Source organism: Coturnix japonica, chromosome 5, assembly GCF_054131305.1.
Source record: "Coturnix japonica strain WE chromosome 5, WE-NBRP24, whole genome shotgun sequence".
Classification (NCBI taxonomy): Eukaryota; Metazoa; Chordata; class Aves; order Galliformes; family Phasianidae; genus Coturnix; species Coturnix japonica.
This window is the reverse complement of record NC_140667.1, coordinates 35,660,124-35,687,756: the sequence shown is the minus strand read 5'-3', so window position 1 is coordinate 35,687,756 and position 27,633 is coordinate 35,660,124. Positions and strand designations below refer to the sequence as shown.

At 34.9% G+C, this 27,633-nt stretch overlaps 1 protein-coding gene across 17 annotated transcripts in view; it reads left to right on the top strand.

The window, feature by feature from the left end:
* SLC25A21 (solute carrier family 25 member 21) overlaps positions 1-27,492 on the top strand; it is a 213,140-nt gene extending 185,648 nt beyond the window's left edge. For 5 of the 17 annotated variants that reach the window (XM_085550479.1, XM_085550478.1, XM_085550474.1 and 2 more), the window contains 7 exons: positions 927-993; positions 6,182-6,241; positions 7,643-7,750; positions 11,719-11,883; positions 21,007-21,188; positions 21,969-22,021; positions 24,435-25,654. In XM_085550479.1, coding sequence (XP_085406605.1) covers positions 927-993; positions 6,182-6,241; positions 7,643-7,750; positions 11,719-11,883; positions 21,007-21,188; positions 21,969-22,021; positions 24,435-24,505 — 706 coding nt within the window. In that variant the 3' untranslated portion in view covers positions 24,506-25,654. Of the gene's footprint in view, positions 1-926; positions 994-6,181; positions 6,242-7,642; positions 7,751-11,718; positions 11,884-21,006; positions 21,189-21,968; positions 22,022-24,434 lie in introns of all 17 variants that reach the window. The other 12 variants (XM_085550477.1, XM_085550483.1, XM_085550473.1 and 9 more) reach the window with 6 other exon arrangements.
* The last annotated feature ends 141 nt before the right edge of the window (positions 27,493-27,633 follow it).

The following is a 27,633-nucleotide window of genomic DNA, read 5'->3' as shown; positions in this document are numbered from 1 at the left end:
AGCTATAGAAGATTCTGTTGATGTGATCGCTATTCTACATCCTGCAAAAGTATCCTGCATAATGGGCTGTTTTATAAAGATGAATCACCTTTAAAGATTTCTAAAAGTGATTTCTTCTGTAGACTGTTTCCCTCTAACAGTCTTTAAAGAAGCATAAGATATCTGAAGATGGATAAGTGTTAAGATGTACCCTTGTTGGCTGTCAAGGTAGCTTCTTGCTAATTACTAAGGACTACCTCTGTAATGTGGACGCCTGGCAGGCACAAATTATGTCTACTTTTACCTCAGATGGGGATTCTGAGAATGATGTATTCCAAAGACCTAACCTTGTCTTGTAAGTGGAACTCAGGCTGCCTTCAAAACCTAAATTGTATATATATGTATTCTGTCTGTGTGAATAGCTAACTTGTATTGAAAACTGAATTGTCAAAAAAAGTTATTTCATGAATTTTCAAGAATGTAAAAAACAAAATTTTACAAGATTCCTTAACCTCACATCTGAAACAAGCATGCAGATTTTTGTATGCAGCTTGCTGAAATCAAGGCTTTTTTCAAATTTGTATTTTGTTACTTCAGTTTTAAATATCATTATTGCTGCATCAAGAAAAACAAATTCAAACAAAACAAAAAAAAAAAAATAATAATACTTCCTCCTCAGTGTCAAAATTGTTCCTCTTCTTTTAAATATATTTTCTTGTCTACTCTGGAAAGTTCAACTAAATTTTTACTTTTTAATTGCTGACTTTTGATTGTCTTTAGCTCATAATAATTAATATTAGTTAGTAAAGCAAAGAAAAACATTGCTATTATGTGTTTGTATGTTTTGAAAGGTTAATTGCTTTGCCTGAAAGGAAAAATCTAATTGGCAATATGGCAATATTCTGCTGTTTATCTATACAAAAAATGCTGGTTTTTTTCTTCAATAGACTGCCTGGCTTCTACAAAGGAATACTCCCTCCCATCTTGGCTGAGACACCCAAAAGGGCAGTGAAGGTAAGTAATAAACCACCATGCTTTTCCCTTTAAAAATATAAGCAAGAAGAAGAGCAACTCTAAAATATTATGTTTCTCCCACACTGATTGACATTTGTTTCTCAAGATTCTTTGGCATGTTGTTCTTCAGATTTTTACAAAGATGAAACTTTTCCGTTAAATAAAAACTCTACTTGATTAAGAAATGTAGGGTAATGCTTTTAAAAGTTAGGATTTTTTTATCTGTGAATATAATGTTACTGAAAATCAAATTGTGATTAGTTTATACAAGCAAAGTTTATAATAATATACAATTTACAAAACAACTAATACTCTGAATGACTTAATAAATGAACACAAGAACAATTAAGGAAGCCACTCCTAGTAAGTACTTCCTATGAAAGTGCTGCCTAAAATTTTTCATATGCTCCAAAGAACACTCTTGTCTATATTGTCGCTTTTTTTCCAGATTGAATATATATGTGGGTACAACTTCCTGTCATGCAAGGAATGTTTTACTCCAGCTCTCTTAAACTTGAAATGGATGCTAGCCTATAACGGTGTATTCATTGTCAAATGTTGATCTGATTTCCTTTTATTATCATGTGTCAATTTGTAGATCACTATATTAGTACCACTCCTATGCAATATATAAAAAAACAATTTTTTTTCAGTTATAACGTACAATTCCTTTTATCAAAACCTCCTTTAAAAAGTCACCTCATCTTACAGTTCTAAATCTATCAGAGAAACCATCTTGTCTTTCACTTCAAAACTTTGAGGTTTTCTATAGTAGCATTAAATATGTTTAAAAGCAGATACCATACAGAACATCTTGATTATCCTTTCTTTTTTTGTTTCATTCTGAAAAACTGCACATGGTCCTGAGCCTTAGCCTGCTATTAAACATTCATGTTCCAATTCCTTTACAGAGGAAGAATGTTAGTATTATGTGCCAGGATGTGACCTTGTAATAGGGGTTCTGCTAATGTTATCTTCTTGTTTGCATAAGCATTTTAGATGCAAATGATGTCGTCTATCACAAAATTATTTGATACACAATTAAGCAAACTGAAGTTCAGTTTAGTGGCAAAGTGGCAGCGAAGAAAAACGGATGCTATTTAAAAGCTTCCTAATAACTTGTTTTCTTCAGACTGTGATGTTTTGGCTGTCTCTCTGTTTCATTGCAGTAGGAATGAATTAAGTTCTTCTGATCATGCATTTCAGATTCCAGCATATATTTAGTTAAAATAGAAACCCAAGTTTGATTTCTCTCCTACCAGCCTGAGTCATTAAAAAATGACAGATCACTTTCTCTTAGTCTTGTGGCTTAGTCTCCACAATATTTAATATAGTTATAAAATTATTTAAATTGGGAGAAATCTCTGTGGGTTATCTAGTGATCTACTACCCAAAGCATGTCTGACTTCATAGTTAGAGCCTGGTCTAGTTGAGTTCTCAACATTTTTCAGGATGAAGACTGTTGCCTGTCTGTGCTCTTGCTTCAGTGCTCAATTGCTCTCACTGTAAAGGATTTTACCTTATATTCAGTCCAAATTTGTTGCAGCTTTGCTTCTTGCTTCTTCTTTTGTTGTTGTGAACCTCCGAGAACAGTCTGAGTATCTCTGTCTAACCTTTCTCTAGATGGTGTAAGACAGGAATTAGATCCCCTTAGCCTTCATAACTACAGGGTAAACAATCTGAGTTGTGTCAACCTCCTTTAGTATATCATAAACTTCTTAAATATTTTCCTGCTGCTACTTAACGCGATGCTTTCTACATACTTCTTGGGCATTAATGTGAGGGCCCAGTATGGTTTCTAAAACTTTGAGGAACAGATTTAAATGCTAAACATGCTTTTAAATTAAATCATTGATTTCTTAATTGATTGCACTATTCCTACAAACTTTTTGCTGTTCCAAGGACATACACAGGGCATTAAGTTATCCTTAGATATCAGTTCTGTTCTACATTGGAAGAATAGGGCAGTGCAGTTATGTACTTGTAAGGTCTTGGATAATGAAGCTATTAAATTGCCCTTCACCAAACTGGCTAGGGTCATGAAGGACTTTGTCAGTGTCTACGAGTTTGAGGTCATAGAAGACAAAAAAGGTAGAGAGGAAATTTTGCTGCCTTGGTTTGGGTTTGTAATGAACTTTTTTGAAAACTTCCAGATAAGGTGTCTTTTATATCTCATAAAAGTGTATCAAGAGTGAGCAAGGCAGATTTTGTAGTAAGAAGAAATTTAATTTTGCTGTTGATTTAATTTTGATTCTGAAATATATTTATCTGAAATTGTTATTTGCTTAAAAATATAAAGCTGCTAAAACAAAGTTATTTAGCCACCGTTATTCAGCTTTCATGTTGTGTCAGAGGTGAAGGCTTAATTTAGGCAAGTAGGTTCTCATCACTGCTGAGCTTTTTTTTTAATTCTTTCTCTTTATTTCCCATCTTAAAAAGGAAAATAGGTATTTCTGGAAGATGAAAAGTCAAAGTTTATAAATTTATGTTAGGTTGAACTCGGAGGAAAGAAGTGGTAATGCCAATAAAATGGTTAACAGATGAACTTTGGGGGCGATTTATATTGTTCATGCATTCCCAGACATCTTGTTTCAAGCATATATTTTTACCTTAGTGTTATTGAGACATCTGGTAAGTACTTTGACTATTTGCTGTGAATTAAAGTGTATCTTTGCCAGATGGACAATATTGGTTATGATATATACAAAAGCATGCATTAAATACACTTATTGTAGGATATATATATTTTATTTACTTTTTTTTATTATTATTTTGCACAAGGCTATTAACTAAATACAACCTTAGAGAGAAAGACAAATTACTCTTTTTTTAATAACAACTTGGGTAGATGTAGATAGTATAAATCCATATGATGTAGCTGGATACTTTTGGCAAAACTTAATGTATACTAGCTACTCTAGTATATCCAGAAATATTTAGTTTGGGTTTTACTGCTATTTATTTATTTTCTTTCAAAAATGATATGAAGCATAGTTACTATTAAGTAGTTATTTTATTTATGACTGTAGGAAGCTATTGATTTTTAAAGTAAAATTTTTAAGACCAAAAAATTGCTATCGATGTATTTCTGCCTTTATTACAATCATTTTACAGATATGTGACACTATGGAAAACATTAAGGAATACCAGAAATTCCATTAAAGGTTAGGAGGGTAACAATGAGTAGGAAGATGCTGGAGAGTGAATAAAGCAAACTTTTATCACAGTAAGAATTGAATTTCATTCTAAGAAGTAACTCATCCACCTACAACCGTTGCTTTCTCAAAGATTTCCTTTTGCCTATAAGTAAAATGATATCTTCAGTTATCCAATAATACAGACCCATAGCCTAAGAAAATCTATCTTTTCTGATTGTTGTCAAAGACAGTACAATGATTTTAAATATATTTGCAGGATGTTTGCAAAATGGATATTAGATCTGTACACTATTTGGATTGCATTTGTAATCAAGGCTCTGTTTCTAGGGCCTTTTCTGCAAAACATTGTAATCTTCTTTATAATAAAGGTGCATATATCCACTGGATAGAGTATGTGGTCCTTCGGGTTTCAGTACTTAAAATCTTAATTCTATGTTATAGAAGTGTAATATGTTTCCTAGTTTTGTAAATATGATATTATCATTAACACCTGTATCTCTGCTGTATTCAGTGAGATCCTAGAATCTTTTTAGATTAAGCAAGTCTTAACTGAGGAATATTATTGAACTTGCCACAGGACAGAGTTCTAAACAAGTTAGAATGACAATATGGTGCTTATTACTCATGTTTCTGTACTTGTGGAAAGGCTCTTTTGTTCTAAGAGGTCTCTAATAACTGAGCCCAAGAGGCTGAGGCTGTCTTCACACCCTATCATTCTTACTGGAAGACTCTTTCAAGTCCTCACTCTTGAAAAACTTTGAGAAAACTTCATCAGATTTCAAACTACAACCCATTTATGAGTAGTTATGCCCACTAACTTTATGTTACATTTCTCTTCCCTTTGCTTGTTTTTCACCCCCTTGCATCCTCTCTCATGCTAGACTAAACAAGCATTTTGTCTCCTTCAGCCTTCATTTTTAAATAACCTTTAATTTCTCCTAATGATACTGGTAACTCCATTTTGAGTATGCTGTAGTCCAAGATCATCTTTTTTAAGCAAGAGTGTCCAGAATTGTGTATTGTATTTCACAGGCCATCTTACTAATAATTTGTAAAATGTCACAAACACGCTTTCTTTTGAACATATCTTGACTGGTGTATCTTAGAACTTGTGCCCACAGAAAGGATGATTTATCATCAGAAATCAATGGGAAGCTTGTTACTGTCTTCAGAGAAGACAGAATTATTCTCAACTATCCTCTTGGAGGAACAAAAACACTAATTTACTCTGCTTTGACTTTGAGGAGATGTCACAAAAAGTATTCTGAAAATGTATGGGTTTTGGTGGCAAGAAGTGTTATGTTGCAAAGTGATTCATTTGCAAATGGCTGCACTCCTCCACAGTGGTGCAGATGAAAAAGGGTTCTCATTTCTTTCTTGAAGTTCAAACACAAAAGAGCATAGTTTTAAACACATCCTATAAGGAACTTCAGATAATCAGAACTTCTGAGCACTGCTGCCTCTGGCTGCCATTTGTTTATAAAGAGCAAAAACTATAAGAGATGTGTCTCTTGACAGTGAGAAACTGTAATAACCTACTCGCTTTTCATCTTAGAAATGTACAATTACAATTACATCTTTCTGTTGAGAAGTAGACCAATATATGAGAGATATGAAGGTGATTGCAATATGTTATATTAAATATGAGGGTGATTTCTTGTGGGATGCAGTAGCTGCTTCTACATTTAAACCAGCATAAGAAAATTAGCTGTTAAAGGAAAAAATAATAAACTGAAAACAAAAACAGTGTTTTAAGTGAACTCTTAAATGAAATATTAATTGCATTTATGCTGATGTTGTGCATGTTCTACTTCAATTCTGAAGCCTAGTTGTCTTCATTTGCATTTTGAACATTGATAGAATGAGCATGAAACTCATTGAAAAGTGAAAAATGGCTTATGTTTATTTTTCAGAACTGCATATGGCTACTTAAGATATCAGGTAGCAAAATATTGTAGTTTGGTTTACTAACTTGCATAATTGACTCATAATTTTTTTCCATGCAATTTCAGTCTAACTTTTCTTTATAGTTTTTCACATTTGAACAATACAAGAAGCTACTAGGATTTGCATCTTTTCCACCAGGGCTGGTATGTATGACAACAATGCTTCATGTTCTGTTTTAATACATATATGCTGAACAATCCCAAAAATCCTGTTTTGTCCTATATTGGAAACCCAAATTTTAAGAGATAGACAAAAAATTTTATACTAAAATGTAGCTAGCATGTGTTGTCTGCTTGGCTCATACATAGGGTTTAATTCTACTATGGTATCTTTTAGAATAAGATAATTTTGTAAGTATGTACTTTCTATGAGCGATAGTTAATGCATATTTTTCAAAATAATGGCATGACAACTATACGAAAGAACCGATATATTTCTGGACATGCTACAGAGTTTAGGGTAGTGAAAATTTCCCAATACTAACTGTGTTAAAATTTGCAGGAAAATCTTGAGAAAGTTGCACATACATAAAAAACAAACACGTCATTGCTGACCAAAAGCCACTCTAATTCATACAGCAGGGTGAAACAGCTACCAGCCATCCCAATGTTCTTGCACATTTTTGGTGCTATTTTGATTACCACAGAGACAGTTTTGCTTCTAAGGTCGGCATGATAGGGAGAGAAAAAACAACTGAGAGATTCTGGCCTAAACTACACAGCATGCCTGTAGGTGCTTCTACAGAACTCTTTCTGAGAGAAAAATTACTGTCAAAAGAGGGGTGCATACATTAGCATCCTATTCCTGCTGGTTGAGGGTGAAAGGGAGAGATTATATTCCTGTCTTACATTGGCAAAACTGTTCTGTTCGTAATGGTAGTGGCAATGGTGGTAATGGTAATGCTCTGATTTTTCTTAACTGACCTGAATATTTAAATTATTTTTCTGTTACAAAACAAAACAAAACAAAAAAAAACACTTATTTCTAAATACTGTTTCCTGATGAAAAGCAAAGTTGTGAATATCACCATTTTTATGTCTGTAATGTACCATCTGCTTCTAAGCAGGTGAAGATAGTTCACCCTCTAATAGAATGCTGGCATTTCCATGTGTTCCACTTATTCCCATCCAAATCTTTTCAAGGTGGCTGCTTACTCTAGGAGACTTTTCTTCTCCTTGCACAGTTTGACTAAGTACCTCACTTCAAGCTTTTTCCCTTACTGTGTGACTGCATTTATATTTGTATTTTTACTCAGGCTCCATCCAAAGATAATAGGAGGTCATTGTTTTTCCATGTTTTCATTAAAAAATCAATACCACAGAGTGCTACAACATTTTATTTTGCATTTTGTGGAGTATGGTTTATGGCTATTGTCATATTGTCTTCAAGAACTGTCAGCATCCAATCAAGTTTGAGCTTTTTTTTTTTTTAGTAGAATACTGATACATAGCTGAAGTATTTCATTGTATTCTCTCATTCAGTTTCATAATCTGAATATATTTTACTACTTCATTTTTACATATTGATTGGCTTAACTTTCCTAGGCATTTGCAGTTGCTGGCTTGGGCTCTGGATTAACAGAAGCAGTTGTGGTCAACCCTTTTGAAGTAGTAAAGGTTACCTTGCAGGCAAATCGAAACAGTTTCACAGAGGTATGAGAATTGTGCTGCTGTTTGTTTTGTGTTATTAAGTGTCATGCACTTGAACATTTATGTTTAGATGAAAATATATATACAGTAGTGGGTTAATGCAAATTATCTTCCCATACAAGAAAAAAAAGGGTTGAGTTGCTGCAAGGAGAAAGCAGTGCATGGGAGGATTTCTATCTCAGGAAGGTAATATGAAAAGAAATTACAGACTACTGATTCAGCTCATAGGTTCCTTTGTAAAATAGGCAGATATTCTTGGTCTTTTTGCCTCATTATTATGAAAATACGAATGATCTATCATACTGAAATCACCAAATATATGGCTCTAGGTGTAAATTCATCAGTACTTCACTTTGAGAAATCTAATTCCTGTAAAGTGTTAAGAGTCTTTATCTGTATCTTTTCTCTAAATACTTTTTTTCTGTATTTCAGACATTATAGCAAAGACCACAATGTTTTAATTAGCAACTTTTATGCAATGAATTACTTTAATTGCCACAACCCTTTCAGACTGACCTTCAGAATACACTATTAACAACAGTGTAGCTGTTCAAGAACAGTCTGAGTTGTATTAAGAGAAAGTTCCTTGCATTTAACTTAAATGCACATTTTCACAAAATCCAAATCACAATATAGTATCAAACAAGTGAAAATAAAAAAGAATACTATTGGAACTGCGCTAGAACCTAATTTGAACTTTAAAAAAAATGATTGAAAGTTTGAAATAGATAGAAAAAGATCTATTTGCCCAGGTATAAAAAAAAAATCCAGGGGTCTTAAGTTCTTAAATCACAGATACCCATTTTAAATATGTATTTTTAAAAGGATTATAATTTAGGAATTTGTTGTAAATTGGAAAAACTAGTGGCTTCAGTACCATGATCTCAAGTTCTCATTAAGAACATGTAAATACAAAGCATGTAAACTCAAGCCTACTGGAAGAAACACTTGCATGTTATTACAGAGTGTAGGGTAATGGTACACTCACTTCATTACCACACACTGTTTTTCTAAAAGGTTTAAGTAAGGTATGTACCTATCCCATTGTGTAGCTTTCATATTATATGATGAAACCTAATGCAGGTCACATACTTCTTTGACTATTGTATTGAAATAATAAATACATCTTGTTTAAAGGAACAAGGAAGAGCATGAGCACATACACCCACACCCAGACTCCTGCACACCCCCAAAACAAATATCACAAAGTACAGTGACAGTTGAATTATTCTGTGGTACCAGATCATCTTTCTAGGGCTGATAGGTTTAAAGAGGAAGGCTGCAATAAATCACATATTGGCACTTTTGTCAATGGGATTGCTAAAAGTAAAAATAATGCAATTTTTTTTATTTTTTTTTTTTGCTTAGATAGAAATCCAAATTTCCCTTTTTATCTTTTCCCTGTAGCCATGGAAAACTCACTGGCTATAGATGCTGATGTGATTATAAAAGTCTTCTCACTTGACTTTACAAGTTTCTGCTCTAAGATGAGATGACACTCTCCAGATCATACTGTTTAGGTTTCTATTAAGCACGAATCAGCAACTACCTGAAGTGAATCAAACTCCAGTTCTTTATGCAGCAAATTTATCCAGATTAGATATTCTCAGGTCCTTCTGTCATCAACACAGAATTTAGAACTTCTGTGTCATGATCAGCTGACATTTTAAATGTCTAGGGTATTGCTAAAGGACTGAAAAAGGAGTCTTTTTTAGTAGCTCAGTTGTAGATGTAGACTTTGCGGATGTAGACATTAAGACTGATGAATCCCATCTTGGGTGTTCAGCAACTGGCAGGTGTTTCTTGTGAGTCAGGAGTAAATCTGTATTCAATATAAGAACGGGGGATACATTACTATTGAAAGCTGCTCTCTTCAGCTTAACTCGCTTTATTCCAGAGACTAGTTGTCCACAGACAACTAGTATTTTTTGTTTATTTTCCATATTTATTTATTTATTTATTTATTTATTTATTTATTTATTTATTTATTGAAGGTCTAATCTTCATTTTTTGTGCACGAGAAAAGATGCTTCTGCAAGTATTTGGACCACATTCCATGTTGGCAATCTACATTTTTTAATATTCTGATTTGAATCCTGGGAGTAGTTATGAAAGGGAATTTAGTAAAATATGTTCAAAGCATTTACAGGATAATATCGGTTGCTAAATATGAAAGAACAGAATGAAACCTAGTATTAAAGACTAAATTTGTCAGTTGCCTAAATAAGCAGTGATATTGCTGTGTTGGTTATAACAGGGATAACTTGACTGATTGTGTTGATCTACTATAGTGATATTTTGAAATGATAAGGCAATAAACAAGTAAGCACATTTAAATTAGCAGTGTTCACAACACTGTAATCAAATTTTTTCTGTATTTTCATGTTTGAGCAACGTAGTGCAAGTCACTCTTTCCCTTATAGTCTCATCTCATAGTCTCATAGTCTCGTGCGGGTTGGAAGGGACCTTAGAGATCATTGAGTCCAACCCCCGGGATTCGAGCCCCTGTGTAGCAGAGCGGCACTTCTACCACTTGCGCCACAGGGGGGATTCGAACCCCGGGCCCCAGTGTTGCAAGGCGGCATTCCTACCACTGCGCCACCGGGGCACACTCGATGTTATATTTATATAACATTATATTATAATTAAATATTTTAACTTTTTTTAATTTTAACATTATAATTATTATTAATTTTTAATTTTAACATTATATTATAATTAAATATTTGGTTACCAAGAGCTGTTTTTATGCTTTGGAGGAAACCAAACTCATGTCAACAGTTTTTTGAGAAGAGCTTTTCCACAGTTGTGCTAAAAAAGATGTCTAAAACATCAGAAGTATCATCAGTAGTATCACGGTGTGTTGTGGTACTGATCAAATGTGTATTTAGTCAGGCAGATAGTGTCTGAGGGACTCATTGTTATGTAAGTGGATCCTGAGGAAGTTTTGTACTTTCTGGCTTTCATTAAGTAGCAGTTGGCTAGCTAAGAGGATTTCTATGCCTTTTGAACATTATTTTCAAAACAGGATTTCTAAAGTCAATTTCCTAAATCTATACCTTGGAATATAACTGAGTGTTGTGATTTTCAAAATCTAACTACACCTTTTTTGTCAAGTTATTCACCAGGAGTGCAAAACAGGATTTCCAGTTGGATGCTTATGGGAAAAAAGAATCTATGCCTACTTTACTAGAGTTTCATTACCACAATGTTAGTTAGTTGGCTGCCTCTGTGACAGAAAGTCATTTAATGTGTGATCTAGTTTTAAATGTTCTGTGTACTCAGTAACTCCTTCAAAAGTCAGTGTTCTAAAATTAAACATTCCCAGATAGCGTATATGCCTTTTGTCATCTTTCAACTCTATTTCCAACACTTAGTCTGGAACTGCCAAACTGCTCTTCAACATAGATATTTATGTTGTCTGCTTCTATAATCTGTGGCTCCCAACAACTTGCTATCCTATCCATAATGGCTCAAATTATTTCCTGTTTCAATTCTGTTCTTTCATCACTGCCTTGTAGTGCCTATCCTTGTGCCACTGCTTTTACGTTAGAGACTTTTTTCTTAATCTTCTAATTGTCCAGAATTATTGTTGTATGCTCCAGTTGTGCAAGGGTTTCATCTGTCATAATCTTAACAGCACACAGTGTGATAAAAAAAAAAAACAAAACAAAACAAAAAACGGTTGCCAAATTCACACATCTGATGCCATGAGTATCTATAAAATTTAACTAACCTTTTAAATGACAATCTTAAGATTGCATTCTTTCTTTGCTTTAGGGATGTTTTCATCCTTTTCTCTGCAATCTAAAAAGCGAGGAATCTTTTCTTTACTGAAAAAAAAAAATGGTGATACTTAAGATAAAATGACAAGAGCTGGCAATACTGTGTTTGTCAATGGGATTGAAATGGGGCAGAGGTTATTGTTTTATTTTTCTAAAGATGATCTCTTCCTTCCTTAACTTATGTAGCAACCATCTAGCTTTGTTCAAGCTCAGCAGATCATCAAATCTGATGGTTTGGGCCTCCATGGACTCAACAAAGGTCTTACTGCAACACTGGGCCGTCATGGAGTTTTTAACATGGTTTACTTTGGATTCTACTTCAATGTGAAAAACATTCTTCCGGTCAATAAAGTAAGTTTCTCATACAATGGAGTAGACAAACAAATAAGAGATCTGACAGTTTGATTAACTCTGTATTTTACAGTGCAAAGCTATGCAGTGACTAACTAGTGACTAACATAACTCTGTTTTGAAGAAATCTATAGCATTTTTGTGGCAAAATTTGTGAAACAAAGTAAGATTCTGCCTTTTTAAGAAAAGCTGAGTATAAACAAATAAAGCATGTTTGAAATCACAGTTTTATGGGATAAAGGAACTTTATACCACAGTAGCAATGTGAAAAGGCAGAAACCGGGTACAAGTATATTATGCTCGTGGTAGGTATGTTATTGGTTTGTTTGTTTGTTTGTTTGTGGTAAACTGGACTGGAAAAGAAATATCAATTCCTAGAAAATTTCTAAGTACTCACAAAATAAGGTACCAAGCTTGATGAGCAGACAGAGATGCAGTACAGAGGTATCCTGGCCACATACAGATCTATTTACCTGAAGGCAGTTCAACCAAGTCTTGGAAGATGACAGAACAAGTTTACCCATTTGGGACTAAACCAGACCAAAACATGACTTAGACAGTTATACACAGAGGCCTTATGTAGAATAACCTATGAATAAGCTGAGAAAAAGAATAAAGCTGTAATTGTCCTTGAAGAAAGTTTAGTCAGTAGTCTCATATGATTTTATATAAAGGAGGCATTTCCCTTTATAACAAAAGGAAATTTTATGAATGAAAATGTACTAATACTGGAAACTTTCTAAATGGCTGTGTGAACCACAACTAATGGTTTATTAATGACTCCAGTGCATTACTTACTGAACTGTGCTTTCACTAATGTGATTTTTAGATGATGACAGTTAAACAGTCACAGGTGTAATATGTAGGGATATTCATATAAGAAGCTGCAATTTACATCAAAAGGGATCAGTTTCTATTCCCATATGAAGCAACACCTCTTTTTTTTCTGCAGTTCTGAGTAGCCTGGTATTTTTGTTGGCAAGACTGTATAAATGGAGAAAAGCTCCACTTCTTATTTGCAGATCATTACAGTAAATTGAATTGTTAAAGAGCAGCTAACCCACAAGTTTCTACAAGTTTATTTTAGTGTATTTAAGCATACTTTGCAACATGCTTTAATCATACATTCTAAAAACTAAAGACACAAGGATAACTTGATACAAAGATAGGAGTAAACACATTTATTCTGATGAAAAGATGGAAAAAATGTAGTTTCTATGGAGAACACTCAGAACCATATGCATTTAAGGACAGAAACTTATACTCAGCTTCTATGGAAATGTTGTACTTTACCTGCATGGTAATGGAAGAATAGTTATAGTATTTGGCATAAGCACGCTTTTCTAGCATTTCAATTTAAATATGTATGTATAGCACATGATTAGAAAGATTCAGAGCTTTACGACCTGTGATAAACTAGCTGTTTGCACTGATTCTGTATGACAAAGGGAATTGTTAAAATCTAGAATATAAATATAAATAAATACAGACAGTGAAAGAGAAATCACTTCAGTGGTATCACCTAGTGGCCCAGCTGTCCTGTATATGTTATCTGTGATCTGTGTACAAAGAGAATGTATTAATTACAAGTGAAGAAGTTTGCATTGTGCATAACAGTTGTGAAGTGGCTTGTACAGTGGCTTGCAATGGCAACATCTCAGCTAGTAAATTGAGCAGCATCACTGAAACTCATTTGTGTGTGCTGCTCAGCATGCCCTGGACCAAGACAACTAGCACTGTTCCTGAGTATGGCTTGGGAGTTTGTGCAGGCAAGGAGCTAAATAGGCTCTCTAATTTGGGTGGTGATAGTATTTAGTAGCATTAATGAAGTTAATAGGACACTGTAGGCCAGCCGGCAGCCCTGCTGTTGGCAGATCTGTACATACACATGTAGCCAATAATTCTGATCAAATTCCCATTAAAATTGATGCAAGTATTACCCTGAGTTTAACTGGGTGCAGATCAGACATCATCTTGCTTGTGCTAGCCAACAATAAGTCATGGTTGTTTATATGCTTTGAACTTTGCTTCAGTGATTGGAAAATATCAGCATTCAACAGTATGTAGTGATCTAAAACATAAATACTTTCTGTCAGTTGGCAAGTAGTAGAAGCTGAGTTATCAAACCTGTACAATAGATTTGAAAGAAGCTGTTCCGCAATCTGAAAAATTAGTTGTAGCTTTTCATGTTTTCTCATGTTTGATTTCATTATAAAACCTGATTTGTTCACTTTGTACATTTCACAAGAAAATAAAGTCCTAAAAGTCAGTCTCGTGATATTGACAAGCATACAAAAATTGTGGAATAAGAATACTACACATGAAATAATTCTGGCTCTTGACTATGTATTTGTAGTTCACCTTCTGTAGTGTAAGTGGAAAAATGTATGGAAATGTCCATATGAGCCTTTTAGCTGTCAACAGTGCTAAACTGTGCATTAAATTTGCATCCCAATTAAGGATGTTTGCAGCTTATTTTGCCAAAAACAATAAACTTTTTATGTTGAGTGGTCAAATGATATAAATGACATGTGTGGGTTGTAAATGTTCGTAATGAATAATTTTTCGTATGTTCAGTCTATTCTGCTAAACAGACCATTTACAGCCAACCTCATGCTCAGTTTACTGAACATGGAATAAGCTAGTCTTGTTTCAATTGCCACTAATGTATCACCCATAGAGCATTAACGGCTATGCATCTGCACTAGCAATCAAATTAGTCTGAAAATTTATATCGTCTCAGTTTTATGGCACATACTTTTATAGCATGCTTCATAGGCTTCCAGCAGCTCTTGCTTTTTTATTTTATCATAGTTTGGTTTGATGGCAAACATTAGTTTCATTAAAACCATTGCTCACTACCACCTCCAAGTGGCTATCATATTTGTTAATAATATGAAAACAGTGCCTGGTGAAAGCTCCCTTTGAATCATGGCCAGCTGCAAAACTCATTTCAAGTCAGACACTGCCTGCTGCAGCTGCCTTCTGTTAAAAGGGAGCTGCACTGGGCAGCAGGAGCTGAACAGTCTTGTTTTGCCAGAGAAAGGGCCCTAAACTCCTATAGGCAAGGAAATGGACTATTCAGTTTGGCAAATAAATAAGATTGTAGAGAACAGATTTATTTCCAGTTGTTTTCAGATTTACACCAACGTAAAAGTTGTATATGTAGAAATAGAGTGCAAAGGACATGTGATGCAACACAGTTGAATAAGCAGTGAAACAAGGTGATTTAGGAGAAGTCTGGATCAGAGTGGAAGAGAGAATAACCTTGGAGATACCGTGCAGGCTCAAGTTTCACGATGTCCTATCAGCTAAACAAAATGGCAGTGCTGTAACCAGTACAATGTCACGAACCACTTACTGATCGTTGGTCTCCAGCTGAGGTGTCCTGAGGTTGTTGAAATGAGCAACCATAAACAGTACTGTTTAAAGACTTCTTTAGTCAGCCTTTATCAGTCAGCCACAAGACAAGAATACATAGGACACCAGCCTGTTTCGTTCTGATGTTCATGGTGAAATTTTTTTTCCTGTTTCATAAATAATTTTATAACTGAAGTTGATGATGGATAACAGATGTATGCAGGGAGCAAGCAGAAAGATGTCCATTCCAGAGTGCCAGTTTCTGCTTCAAGGAATTTTTAGGGAGTCATAGTTAATGTCTAAATTATGCCTTGAAGACATGACCTGCTTGTAACCCCTACAGGTTAGGAACAATCCTATGACCTGTGTAGACTGACTCTATGTGGGAGAGCTGATTGGGGTTACAACAGAAGGTTCATGTGAAATTGGCTGACTGATTCTGTTTTTAGCAGTGTTGTTAGTGGTCTTCCAGGCAGCTGAGACCTGGGAAGTGTAACATCATGCACTGAACATCATTGAGTACTCTCTTTTGGGTAAACAGAGCATCACTGGTGTAAATGTCTATGGGACTAGTACAGAATGTGATAGAAAGATACAGTTGAGAAAGAAAGAGTTTGTGAGGAGGGTTGAGTTACTTTTGTCTCTTTGGTATTCTGCTTTCAATGATCTGACAGTAATCTACAACAATGTAACGTTCATTAAGAGAAACAAGTAGGGATCAATCTACCACTTCTCTTGCCAACTGTACAGAGTCTCCAGAATTCTGTGTATTTTGTGTTCAGTGACCACATTTTTATGATCTCCTGGATTTTATTTGTTTGTTTGTTTATTTGAAAAATTCTTTGGTGCAGTTGTTTGTTTTGGGACTAAGTGAAGGGGAGTCCTGGCTTTGCCTGAGAAGTCCAAAAGATTATGGCAGAAGATATATAATATATAATAGGTAATAATGCTACCTGTAACTAAAGATTAATAGTTGTATCAGGAAATTGTATTGTGAAGGGTAGAAAAAAGATCACTGGTAGGGCTGCAAACTGTTTGAAAATGCCTGCCCTGTACAGCAGACAGTCATCTCACTCTGGAGAATAGCCAGGACACTTATCCTTGTAGCTGTCACTCATTTTATTATGCTGTCAGCCATCTGACAGATGGATTTTAAAAACTTAAATAAATAACTGCTTCAATGAGATTGCTCTCAAGGAGGAATCTGAGATAATACCAGTGTGAAAAGGCACGTTTTATTCAACCAAATGCAGCTGTGATTGCATGTTTTGGAATGCCTTTTATGAATATGTTTATTGTTGTTGTTATTTCGGCATTTCCAGTGCATCTTGACAAAGATCAGAACATCATTATACTAATCAGACAGCAAGCTATAGTTTACACAATACAGAGTTTACTATGTAAATGCATGAGATGTTCAGAAGTTCAGGGTAAATAGGAACATGAAGCTGTTTGTGAAACTGTGGTCAAATGTTGAGTAAGTTGCAAACAAAAATTATGGCTATTCTTTAAAAGAATCACAGCATGATATTGTCACAACAGTGACAAGACTTGTTTTCACTTCTCATTTTCGCACTCTGGAGCTTTGCAGTGAATCTACATTAAATTTTCTTCATTTCTGCTGAGTTCTGCCCGAAGTCTGTGTGCCTCCAAACTACCTGAACACACCAGTACCTGCTTTTCCCTCCCTTATAGCAGAATATGATAGCATTTCTTCCCAGCTCTCCTCTGAGACTCAGTCCATGCAACATTACGGTCTGTTTTGCTGCACTTGATTATAGTCAGTATAGCCCAGGTAAGGTCCTGTGGAACCTCTTAGCTTGCTAAATGAATTCCTATGCTTACTGTACATCACCCTGGCCAAAATGATCAAGCAACAACTCTAACTCTAGTTCCTCTTCAACCCCATCATTCCAGGATGTGCCAGGCAGAATTGCAGAGCTGGTTAAACCACAGTCTTCTGTCTTTTAAATCTTCCTTGTTATACACAGGGAAATGGATGTGCAGCCTGAAGTGCAAAGCCTCTCAGTTCTGTTCCTTGATTCTCCACTGACCTATAATGTCATGTTAAGCAGATGTATTTAGTTATAGCAGTTATTTCACATTTTTATGCATGCCACCATATATGCTCACACTATCTGTCTTTACCATCTATCTTATATACTTTGAGTTGTTCCTTTGGAAATACTTTCTTCACTGTATACAGTGAGTGTAGTATTCCACCTTTCATCCTTTGAATTGCATCTGAGATAAGTATCATGTATTTACTATGGTGAGTACTGTGGTGAGTAGTACCATATTATCTGTTCTAAAATAAGTTTTCTGTTTTTCTGGTAGGGAGCCAGAGGTCAGCCTCTGATCATGCTTTCTATCAATAATGCAATTGGATTCACAATGATCTTATCAGTGACCTAGATTAACCAAATAAATAGTTACAACATTGTTGGATGAATATCTATGCTGCTTATGGATGTAATTGCCCTTCCTTCCATACAGATGAAGATACTGTGGAAGCTTTTGACTTATATTAAAGATTTAAACAGAGGTTTTGAAAAAGTACCTAGCTAGTACATGTGTGAATAAGGAGTAGTTAAAAGAGAACCTTTGGAGGAACTTTGGAGTCTGAAACTGATAAATGAAGCGTCTCCAGTGGGGGACAATCTTGTACTTGGGTGTATATGTGCTAGATTCAGAGTCAGAATGTTCTGTTACTAGAAATTATAGTATATAAAAGAAGGAATTAAGCAGCATCTGATCTAGGTAAAAATTATGGAGCCTCCATTTTCTTTACAATATTATAGGAGTAATGAATTATAACAAGTAGAAATACAATATCTCAATTGTTTTTCTCCCAGAGAATGTAGGGATATTCAGCATGGTATGCATCTGTTAGTATCACCTACTTCTGCCTGTTTATACTCACATGGCAGGACTCAGGTGTATAGGCAATGAAGGGCATACTAAAAAGTAAAGAAGATCACAGTCTACATATCCAACTACAACAAAATTATTGTGTTATGAATAAGAAATCTGTTAACTTTCATGAGGCACACTATACTGTGGTGTGGCACCATATAAAATCATGTTTCTGCTCTAATTCATATTCTGCTTATGCTACAGAAAAGTTACTTATGCTTAAAAACAGCCATATATTTCTTCCTCAGCTATGCCATTTCCAATGCAATGGGAGCTTGTCAGAATCTTTTTCTCTAATGTACCAAATATAAAATATATAATATGCAATCAGTGAACTGTATGAAGTTAGTGACAATAACATGATTGTAATTTTTTCTGCTAACCAGTTCCAGCATTTCACTGTGCAGATGAATTACCTCATGTTTCTTTCCATGGGGTCTGAGACAGCAAGGAATATTTTGGCATTGTCCATGGAGTAGAAAAAGTTGGATTTCAGTGTAAAAAGAAAGTGTTTCCTGGTAGCACCAGCTTGCACCTGCACAAGTGATAGCCAATGTCCTTTCCCCCATACAAATTTTGTAGACAGAAGCATGAGCTGCATTTGGAAATCTCTTTTTTATATGTGGAAATAGGAGCACACTAAAGAGAAACTACTCTGTACTTTTAGAAAAAGCTTTATTTTAAATTTATGTGGAATCCATTGTATTAATGAAATTATTTGCATATTGCAGTGATGAATCTCACAGAAAGACATATCTCATAAAGTATGTAATAAAAACCAAAGTTGCAGAGCAAAGATAATATATATTGTAGTGTATTTAGTTATAATCCAGTTTTGTGATTAAGCAAAATACTTCCAACATTTTTTATGTCTCAAATACTGAAATAGAAATGAAGCAATCTGTTTTAATTTCTCTTTAATTATTTTGTTGCAGTGTTACATTTCAAAAGAAACTGCCTAATGGGATGCTCCTGTATATACAATACTCTGTTACGCTGCCAGTTGCAAAGCAAGCAATGCTGACATTGGGAATTCACCAAAATATCAAAATGAACAATCATTCAAATATAAGCAGCAAGGATTGAAATTCACTGTTTAAGAAGTAAATGCTTTTGCCTGATATGTATTGCCTATCCCAGAGTACAACCCAGTGTGCTTGATACCACAGAAAAAGTGTCCTTGCACTTGAAAAGGGTACTTCAGAACATTCCAGACTATGAAACATCAAACTAATAGTGCATCCTCCTCCCTGAAAGCTAAGGAGTTATCTAAGTTCCCAGGTGCAGGAGTGATCATATGGCTGTGGGATGGGCACCTTGCTGGAAAAGGCCTGCTGTGCTGCTGTGCCTGGATTTCCAAGGGTTTCTTTTTCTTTCCTGGGTACCAGAAAAATAGGCTTTATTTTATTTCCATTTAAACCTGTGACAGTATGTACAGAAAAATAGAGGTCTGCTGCTAAAATTTTTACTAATAAGGCTGTACAGTTTCTTGGGTATCAACAAATAGGTATTAGCTATTCTAAATTTTAAAAGGTATTATCAGTACTCGTCATGTTTTGTGAAATCAAAGTGTTGAGTTTTTCTGCAATTAATAAAATGCTTTGCTGATTCTGATATCTAAACACCTGTATGAACTTCTGCCAATACATACTGTGCAGATTTTTACATATGTTCTTGTTGCTGATCTGGAAGGGAAACCTTTATTGTTCTTGTTTTCACTTACAAATGTACAGGTTTAGAAAACAAAGGACTTTTAATATACTGACATAACATTGTGAGATTATCTATTATTTTACCGATGGCTTTCTATAATTGAAGTGACTAAAAGAAGAAATAGAACTTCACATATGGAGCTTGATACAGTACAAAGTTGTCCTTGTTTTTGAATATCAGTAGCAAAAGAATTGTGTGCATAGGAAAGGCACTGTTGGATGCTTCCCTGGACTTTCACTGCTTACAGAAGTAGAATTAGGCTTTCTTAAAGAGACTTTGATTCCCAGATATCCCTGAATTCTTAGATGACGTAGAAAACGGCAAGGTAGGAGGTCTTCCTAAATGATCAAATAAAACCCAGTCAGATCATGAACTGAGAGAAAGCAAAAAAACTTTAGATGCACTTCTGACCTGCTTCTAACTTGTACCCTGAGCATAAAGTAGGGTTCAGAAGCAATCTGTTGTGAATTCTTCAGGCAATTAGCTGAGTGAGTTACCACTGCTTATAATGCGCAGAACGTGGAGGCTCTCTTGCTGTTGCACTGAGCTGGATTGTTAATAGCAGGAAGCTAGCACTTCTCAGTACAGTGGATCAGCTACATGTGAAAATAAATGTAAAAAACCTGGAGGGGAATGGCAGCAGACTGAGATTAGCCTTTATTTAATTTAGCATTTGGGGGTCCAACACACAAATGAGCATTTTAGTAGGCTTCATGGTGGAAGTTGCTGTCATTTGTAAAATATTCTGGCCAATTAGCTAATAGTGTGCTTGGATTTCTCCTGTTTTGATACAGTAATACTAAGTACATTGTGAAGCCCAATTATACAAATCATCCCCATATGCCATACCAGTCTTTCTTTATGAACTGTGTTTATAAATCCTGTGTGAGGAAATGTGTACTTCAGCAATTTAGACCATGTGTAAAAACATAGCCAATAGGATTGTCAAGAAAACAAGTTCCAGCATAGGAAATCCTAATGTGTTCCGCTAAAATAACATGAGTGTGTTGTGTTGTGTGAGTTTTCTGATTAAATGCATATTACTTTATAGTGCTTAACCTGCATAGGTCCTTCCGTTTCCTTTCTTATTCCTCCTTTCTCTCTCTTTTTTTCTTTTTTTTTTTTTCTTTGCAGGATCCAAATTTGGAGTTTTTGAGGAAATTTGGAATTGGATTGGTCTCAGGAACAATAGCTTCAATTATTAACATTCCTTTTGATGTTGCAAAAAGTAGGATTCAAGGACCACAGCCAGTTCCTGGAGAGATCAAGTACAGAACCTGTCTTAAAACTATGGCAACAGTCTATAAAGAGGAAGGGTAAAACATTCTAATTTTAATAAATGTCCAGACCTCTGCTTTAGTTCATATGGGTACATAAAACCATGTTGTTATATTTCAGATTTCACAAGGATATTAAGCCACCCTGAACCCACATATCAAAAGAGCACAATGTTACATTTCGAAAATGTATTTTAGTCTTAAAGGAAATGTCTTCCTAATTCAAGTGAACTTTTACAGAAGGCTGACTGGGCTGTCAAAATTTATGGTCCACAAATAAATGTTTTGTATATCTCGTGTAATTTTTTCAACTCTTTCTTTTGTAAAAGGAAAATATCACTAGAAAACAGAGTATTTCACAATTTAACTTTACTTGTAAAATGGCTGATGAAACAATTAAATTAGGGACAGATCTCTGTGGCAGTAACATTTTCCAACTTTTAAAAATGTTTCTCAAGTGAGGACTGAGTTGTAGCTTTGATATTCAATTATAGCAGTTGTTTTGTCCATGTATGCAGCTGTTGTTAACAGACTTGTCTTGAAAGTAAAACCATCTCACTGATTAAAGTCATATTTTTGATTGGCTGCACTCACAACATAGCTTTTGTGACTGAACATTGATTAACTTTTTCTCTTCATCTAATCTGCCTCTGTAAAATGTTAAAATCCAGATACTGCCTGCTATTGAACATGTGTAATTTCAAATAATTGCTTCTAAGTGCTCTGCCAGCATTTTAACAAACACATGCTAAAATTCCATTCTTCTTTTACAGCAAGAATATTGTTTGAAATTCTTTGTTTGTTTTTCTTCTGTTGCAGATTTCTGGCTCTGTACAAAGGCTTGATTCCCAAGATCATGAGGCTCGGTCCAGGTAGTTTTTCCTCTCTCATTTCTCTGTTGTTTTTGTTCTTCTTTCTTCTTCCTCTTTTTCAATTTCTTGACAAAATTTAGTGAGTGTCAAACAACTTACTTAATGAGACACTGTTCCATCTTTGAACGATTCCTTTGGATAATAACATCATCTAATAACATCATAGAAGAATTTGGCATCTAAAAAAATGACTTGAATATACAGATGGGATGATCGCAGTTTTAAGTAATTGCTAGTTGGTGAAATTTATTTTTGAATAAGCCAGAGTGCATGTTTGCAAATGCCAGAGCTGTAAAAGCTTTTAAAGTGCTTCTTAAAGCTTATTGTATTCCCTCTAATGTGATTCTGTACCAATTCTGTAAAGTTCCTTTAAAACACAGATTAGAGTCTCTCCAGTATAAGTGCTCTCAGCTAGTTGAGCATATCACTTTCCAGTTACTTTCTGCTTCCTATGCTCTGCTGGGTCTGTAAGGAATGTACTCTTAAGAGTATATACATATATATAACGTGGGCTAGGAAGACACTTCCAGGATACCAAGGGGACACAGGTAGCCTCAGACTAGGTTGCTGATTGATCCCTCTCACTAGTTGTTACTCTGCATGCAAAGGCGCAGTGCTTGAAGTTTAGATCTTCGACTTCTAGACTGTTGTTCCCAAACTGCTTTTGATTAATGATGAAAGCAAAGCGATGGGCCTTTAGACTCTGTCAGCCCACAGAGGCAGCCTGTATGAAAAGGAGCAGAAGCCCCAATTTGAACAATATCCTGCTCCCATGAAATTGTAGCTCAAATTGTGCAAGGTGGTTTAATAGGTAAGAGCACATATCGTTAAAAGAAAGTAGGTGCAGGTTTGCTCTGCATAACAAAGAAGGCATTAGGTTTGCCTGTATATGTTTGTATATCCAATCCTTTTGACTAAGTACAAGACCATGCCTGGTAATGGTACAGGGCAAAGGAAAAAGATGGGGAGGGGGAAAAAGGCAGCTGAAAGCCTTTTCCCTCAGATACTAAATTACATCCAGGACAAGGAGCCATGGGGGCTTCACTTCCCCAGTACCCTTTAGCACAGCTGACTTTGGAATTAAACTTTTCATCTTACAAGTGACTGCATTCTGGCTCAGATCCAGCAAATCAGTTAGGTGTGAGCTTCATTTTAAACACCTTTTAGTGTCATTAACTAGTAAGAAGATTTGGATTTCTGATGAATCAATGACATAATCTTTATTGTGACTGGAAAAGTAATTCCTTCTTTCAACATGTGAATATTTTCAGGAAAAGAGGTACACAAACATCACACAGTACAACTTCTGGAATTAGCCCTAATTGGAGTTCAAGTCACATCTTCCAGACATTGTGTCTATGATTTGTTTGTTGGCCAAACTGTTGCAAACTTATACTCCGTCTAGCTCTTTGGGAGTTGCTGCTCACGGATTTCAAGTCTGATTGTGGTTCCTAAGGATAAGTAACTGAGAAAATTCACATGGTAGCTCTGTGTTCCTAGTAGTTTGAGCCTATCCCATCCACATACAAAGGTCAGACCAGTTCAGCAGCACTTGTTTGTTAGAAGTGCCTCTGCAACCTGCTCAGTGAGCCAACAGGAAAAAGGCAAGGGAAGGAAAATGTTTGTGCCCCAGTGCTGGCACCTGCCAGTAGTACATTGTAACACACTACTGCAGCCCTGAACCTGAATCCCATCTTCTCCAACTAGCAGTTTCTTTTTGTATATTTAGTTATATACACACCTTCTGAAATGTTCACTTCTGCAGCTGATACAGCTGATACAGCAACAGCAGAGCTTAAGTCTGGCTTCATTTATTTACTGAGCTTAAGGTGTGATTTTGTACTGTTAACCATTAGCTAGCAGATAACACCACTTAAACAAATCAACACTTAAACTGTGAATTCATAGTTAGGTGAAGACATAGGAAGACTATACTCATTTAAATACTGCAATCTTCTAATTTAGATGTGACAATCAAACAGTGGAAAACTTTTCGTGAATCTTAACTTTCATGTATTTTTGTCATTCCATAATTTAAGTTGTTCTTTCATGGCCAAATCCAACTCCAAACAGACACACAAATATACACGTATTTACAGATGAAAAAGATGACTTGTAAAAGAATGAACACAAATTAATCTTGCAAAAATATTACAAAAAATATCAGAAGTACACTGTGGATGAGCTTAATTTAATATACAAGATTTTCACATTGATTTATGATCTAATATCAAGTAAAATACATATGCTCCAAGAATTGGTGAGTTTTTCATGAATTAGGAAATTACTAGAATTAACTGTTTTTCAAATAAGGCTTTGCTATATTCTGTCTTAGATTACACACTTTAAATATTCTGCAAAAACTTGAAAATACTGAATTTTATACATAATAAATTAATATATTTTCTTCCAGGTGGTGCAGTGATGCTTTTGGTTTATGAATACGTTTATGCATGGCTTCATGACACAGTGGATCTCAAGTAGTGCTTTTGAAAAGTGTAGTCCTTAAAACTATATGCTTTCTAAAGTACATTTTAATAAAATGAAAGTGATTCTCAGCTGTTACAGTCTTGAATGCACTCAGATTACTGATGGTACAAGAAAACATTCAAGTAGATACCTGCCTGAAAATGTGTGAAGTAGATAACCAAATCAATATTTGTAATTTCTTTTTCTGTGTCAAGAGAAAACATAAAGGAGACACGAGGTAGTTTTTCAAGGACAAACAAAATTCTGGACACTGAATTATGCTGTGTAGACAGTACTTTAAAAAGTGCAGCTGAAATGGTAAAATAGTGACTTTCAGAGCATTTTAAAGAGAAAACTGGAATCATTCCTTAGGAACTAGTTACTGAGATAGAGTAAGATGACAGTTCCAGATAAAGAATATGAGCCAAACTCTAGAAACTCATGCATCAAAATTGAGTCATTTCCATTCCAGTTTTACCGTGTTTGGTATCATTTCAGCAGTGGCAAAATTGTTTCTTATGTTGTGGAGAATTAGGACAGAAAAAGTACAGCAAGGTTAGCTTAGAAATAGCAGCCTTAGAAATAAACATAGTATTAGATGTCCTGCTTGTTCATAGCCACATATATTGTATAAAGCTCACTCAGGTCACAGAAGATACTAAATGCAATTACTCTAAACCAAGTTAGATTCAGATACAAAGCAATTATGGAAATCATAAAAGAATTACATAAATAACAAGGAAGTACTTTCAGATGTACAAGATCTTTCTTACTGCAATTTTTGCATCTGCTTTCATATCCTAAAAAAGCTCAGGGTATCATGACTACCTTTTTGCCTTCTGTCACCTCCACAGGGTAGAAGAAGAATATTCTGGACTGTCATCGTGTATGCAGTGTTAACTATATATACACCTCTGCCATCCTCTAGATACAAATTATTGCTGCACAGCTAAGATTTTTACTGTTCCATGTCACTGTCATAATAGCAATATTTTGGTGACATACTCTGGTCTTATTTAGGCATTCTTACTAACTCTACAAAATGTGTTTCTGCTAGGCTGACTGAAGACAGTTCCATTTCATAAAGTTGTACCACTTGACAGCTTATTTTCAAGAACTCTTTAAATAATTTATTCTGTCATTAAAATTTTCCCTTTATCCAAAGATTTGTTGTCAAATGAATGCATATCTTGCAATTGCTGATCATTTCTGGATTACCCCATCCTGTCTTTGCAGTTTACAATTGCTCTTCTTCTTATAGAGGTACAAACCTTTCTCCCAGTAATTGCTTTTTTAAATGGCAGTTCACACATAAAGTCTTTCACAAGCATTTTTAATGCATTAAAAAGCAAAAAATGGCTAAAAATAGATGTGCATTCTAAGCACTTTCAAGGATGCTTGTGCTAAAATGTTCAGTTAACCTCTCTCCTCTTAATTTGGCAATAGCAATTTCTCATTCCTATGTTACTTTGTAGCTAAAAATCGATAAAATTAGCTCTGCTGCAGTTTATAATTTTAAGGCAAAATGTTTCATATCAGTACTTAGCCAAAGAGAAGACACTGCTATGATCATTTCAAAAGTAAAAAGCAAAATGCTTCATAATTAGTCTTTTATTAATTTAGGGCATTCAAAATATTTTTAAAAATAGACTTTAAACATACTGTATATACATATAGGCTTAGGTTTTACATCCTTTCCAATATGATTTTTTTCATTTAATAGCTCATCCTGATCTTTGATAAAAAATAGAGAACCATTTGAAAGTAAAAAAAAAAAAAAAAAAAAAAAAAAAAAAAAAAAAAAAAAAAACCAGCATTCTTTTAGAAATGAAACCAACGAATCTACCTTCTTTTTTAATGCCTTTTCCAGGCCAATCCTTCCTGGTGCAATATGGTGTCAGATTCAGTTTTACCTCAGGACCATGCAAATACAGTGAGGCCGTCACTGGGACTATTAGGCTTCACTGACTTCTTTAAAAACATTTAAACATTTGATGCTCTAGGAATGGAGCCTAGTCTTTTCATACCAAAAACTTAAATTCTGCACTCACACGGTCTGCATATTTCCCAAATTAGCTCCTTCACCTAAGTGGGTTCACACCAGATTTATACCCCTGTATCTGATAGCAGTAGTTGAATCCTATTCATAATTTGAAAAACAATTCCTTTTTGTTTGTTTGTTTGTTTGTTTCATCCATTTATCATAAAGTGGCTTAAAGTTCTATGGGTAATAAACTAATGTGATGTGGTTTTCATTTTACCAGTGAGTACAAACAGTAAGAAAAATACTTAGACAAAGAAGTATTCTGCATCATATGTTTATATTAAAAAAAAAAATTAAATAAAAGTTGTGAAATTTGACCAAAAAAATACCTACACAAAAGGCGAAGGTCAGACCTCTTTGCTCATGCTGAGCAATGCTTCCCACGCAGCGCTGCTGATTTTCCACGTGGAGTCAGGTATTATTTACACCAAGCAAATGTGTGAAGTGCTACACTAAACAAACATAAGGGAAAGATGGTTCATGATGCTGTGTGTGTTCCCAAGCAAGGATTAATTGATGTCATATCTTGTCTTGGCTTTAAAAATTAGCCCAATTAAGATGAAGACAAGATAACTGAAGCAATTCACACAAGCTAAGGTTCTGTTTCTGTCTTCTAAAACATACCACTATCTCATGGGACTTCTATTCCAGAAATTTCCTTGTTGCACTCTGTTACAGAATTGTGAATCCTTGGAACTCAAAAAGCTGTGATTTGGAAGGCTGTTCTTCCTTTACCTTTTTATGTCTTCTTCCTTTGATGTGTGTTGTGTTGTATGGGTAACAATGAGTACGCTTGCTCAGTAATTGGGTAAACCAGGAAAAAAATGATTGAAATCTGAAATGTCGTTGTCAACTAAATCATTTATTGGTTTGTGATCTTTTTCCTTTATTTTAATTCTCATTTTATTTTTAGTTAAGAGCTCATCTGGAAATAAACCCATTTCCTTTTTTGTGCTTCTTCTCGTGGTTGTTTTCTGTTTGTTTGTTTGTTTTGGGGGGAGTTGTTGTTTGTTGCTTGATGTTTGTTTTTGGTTTTGTTTTTTGTTTGTTTGGGGTTTTTTTGCATAAACCTTCACCTTATTTCAGCTACAACTGTATA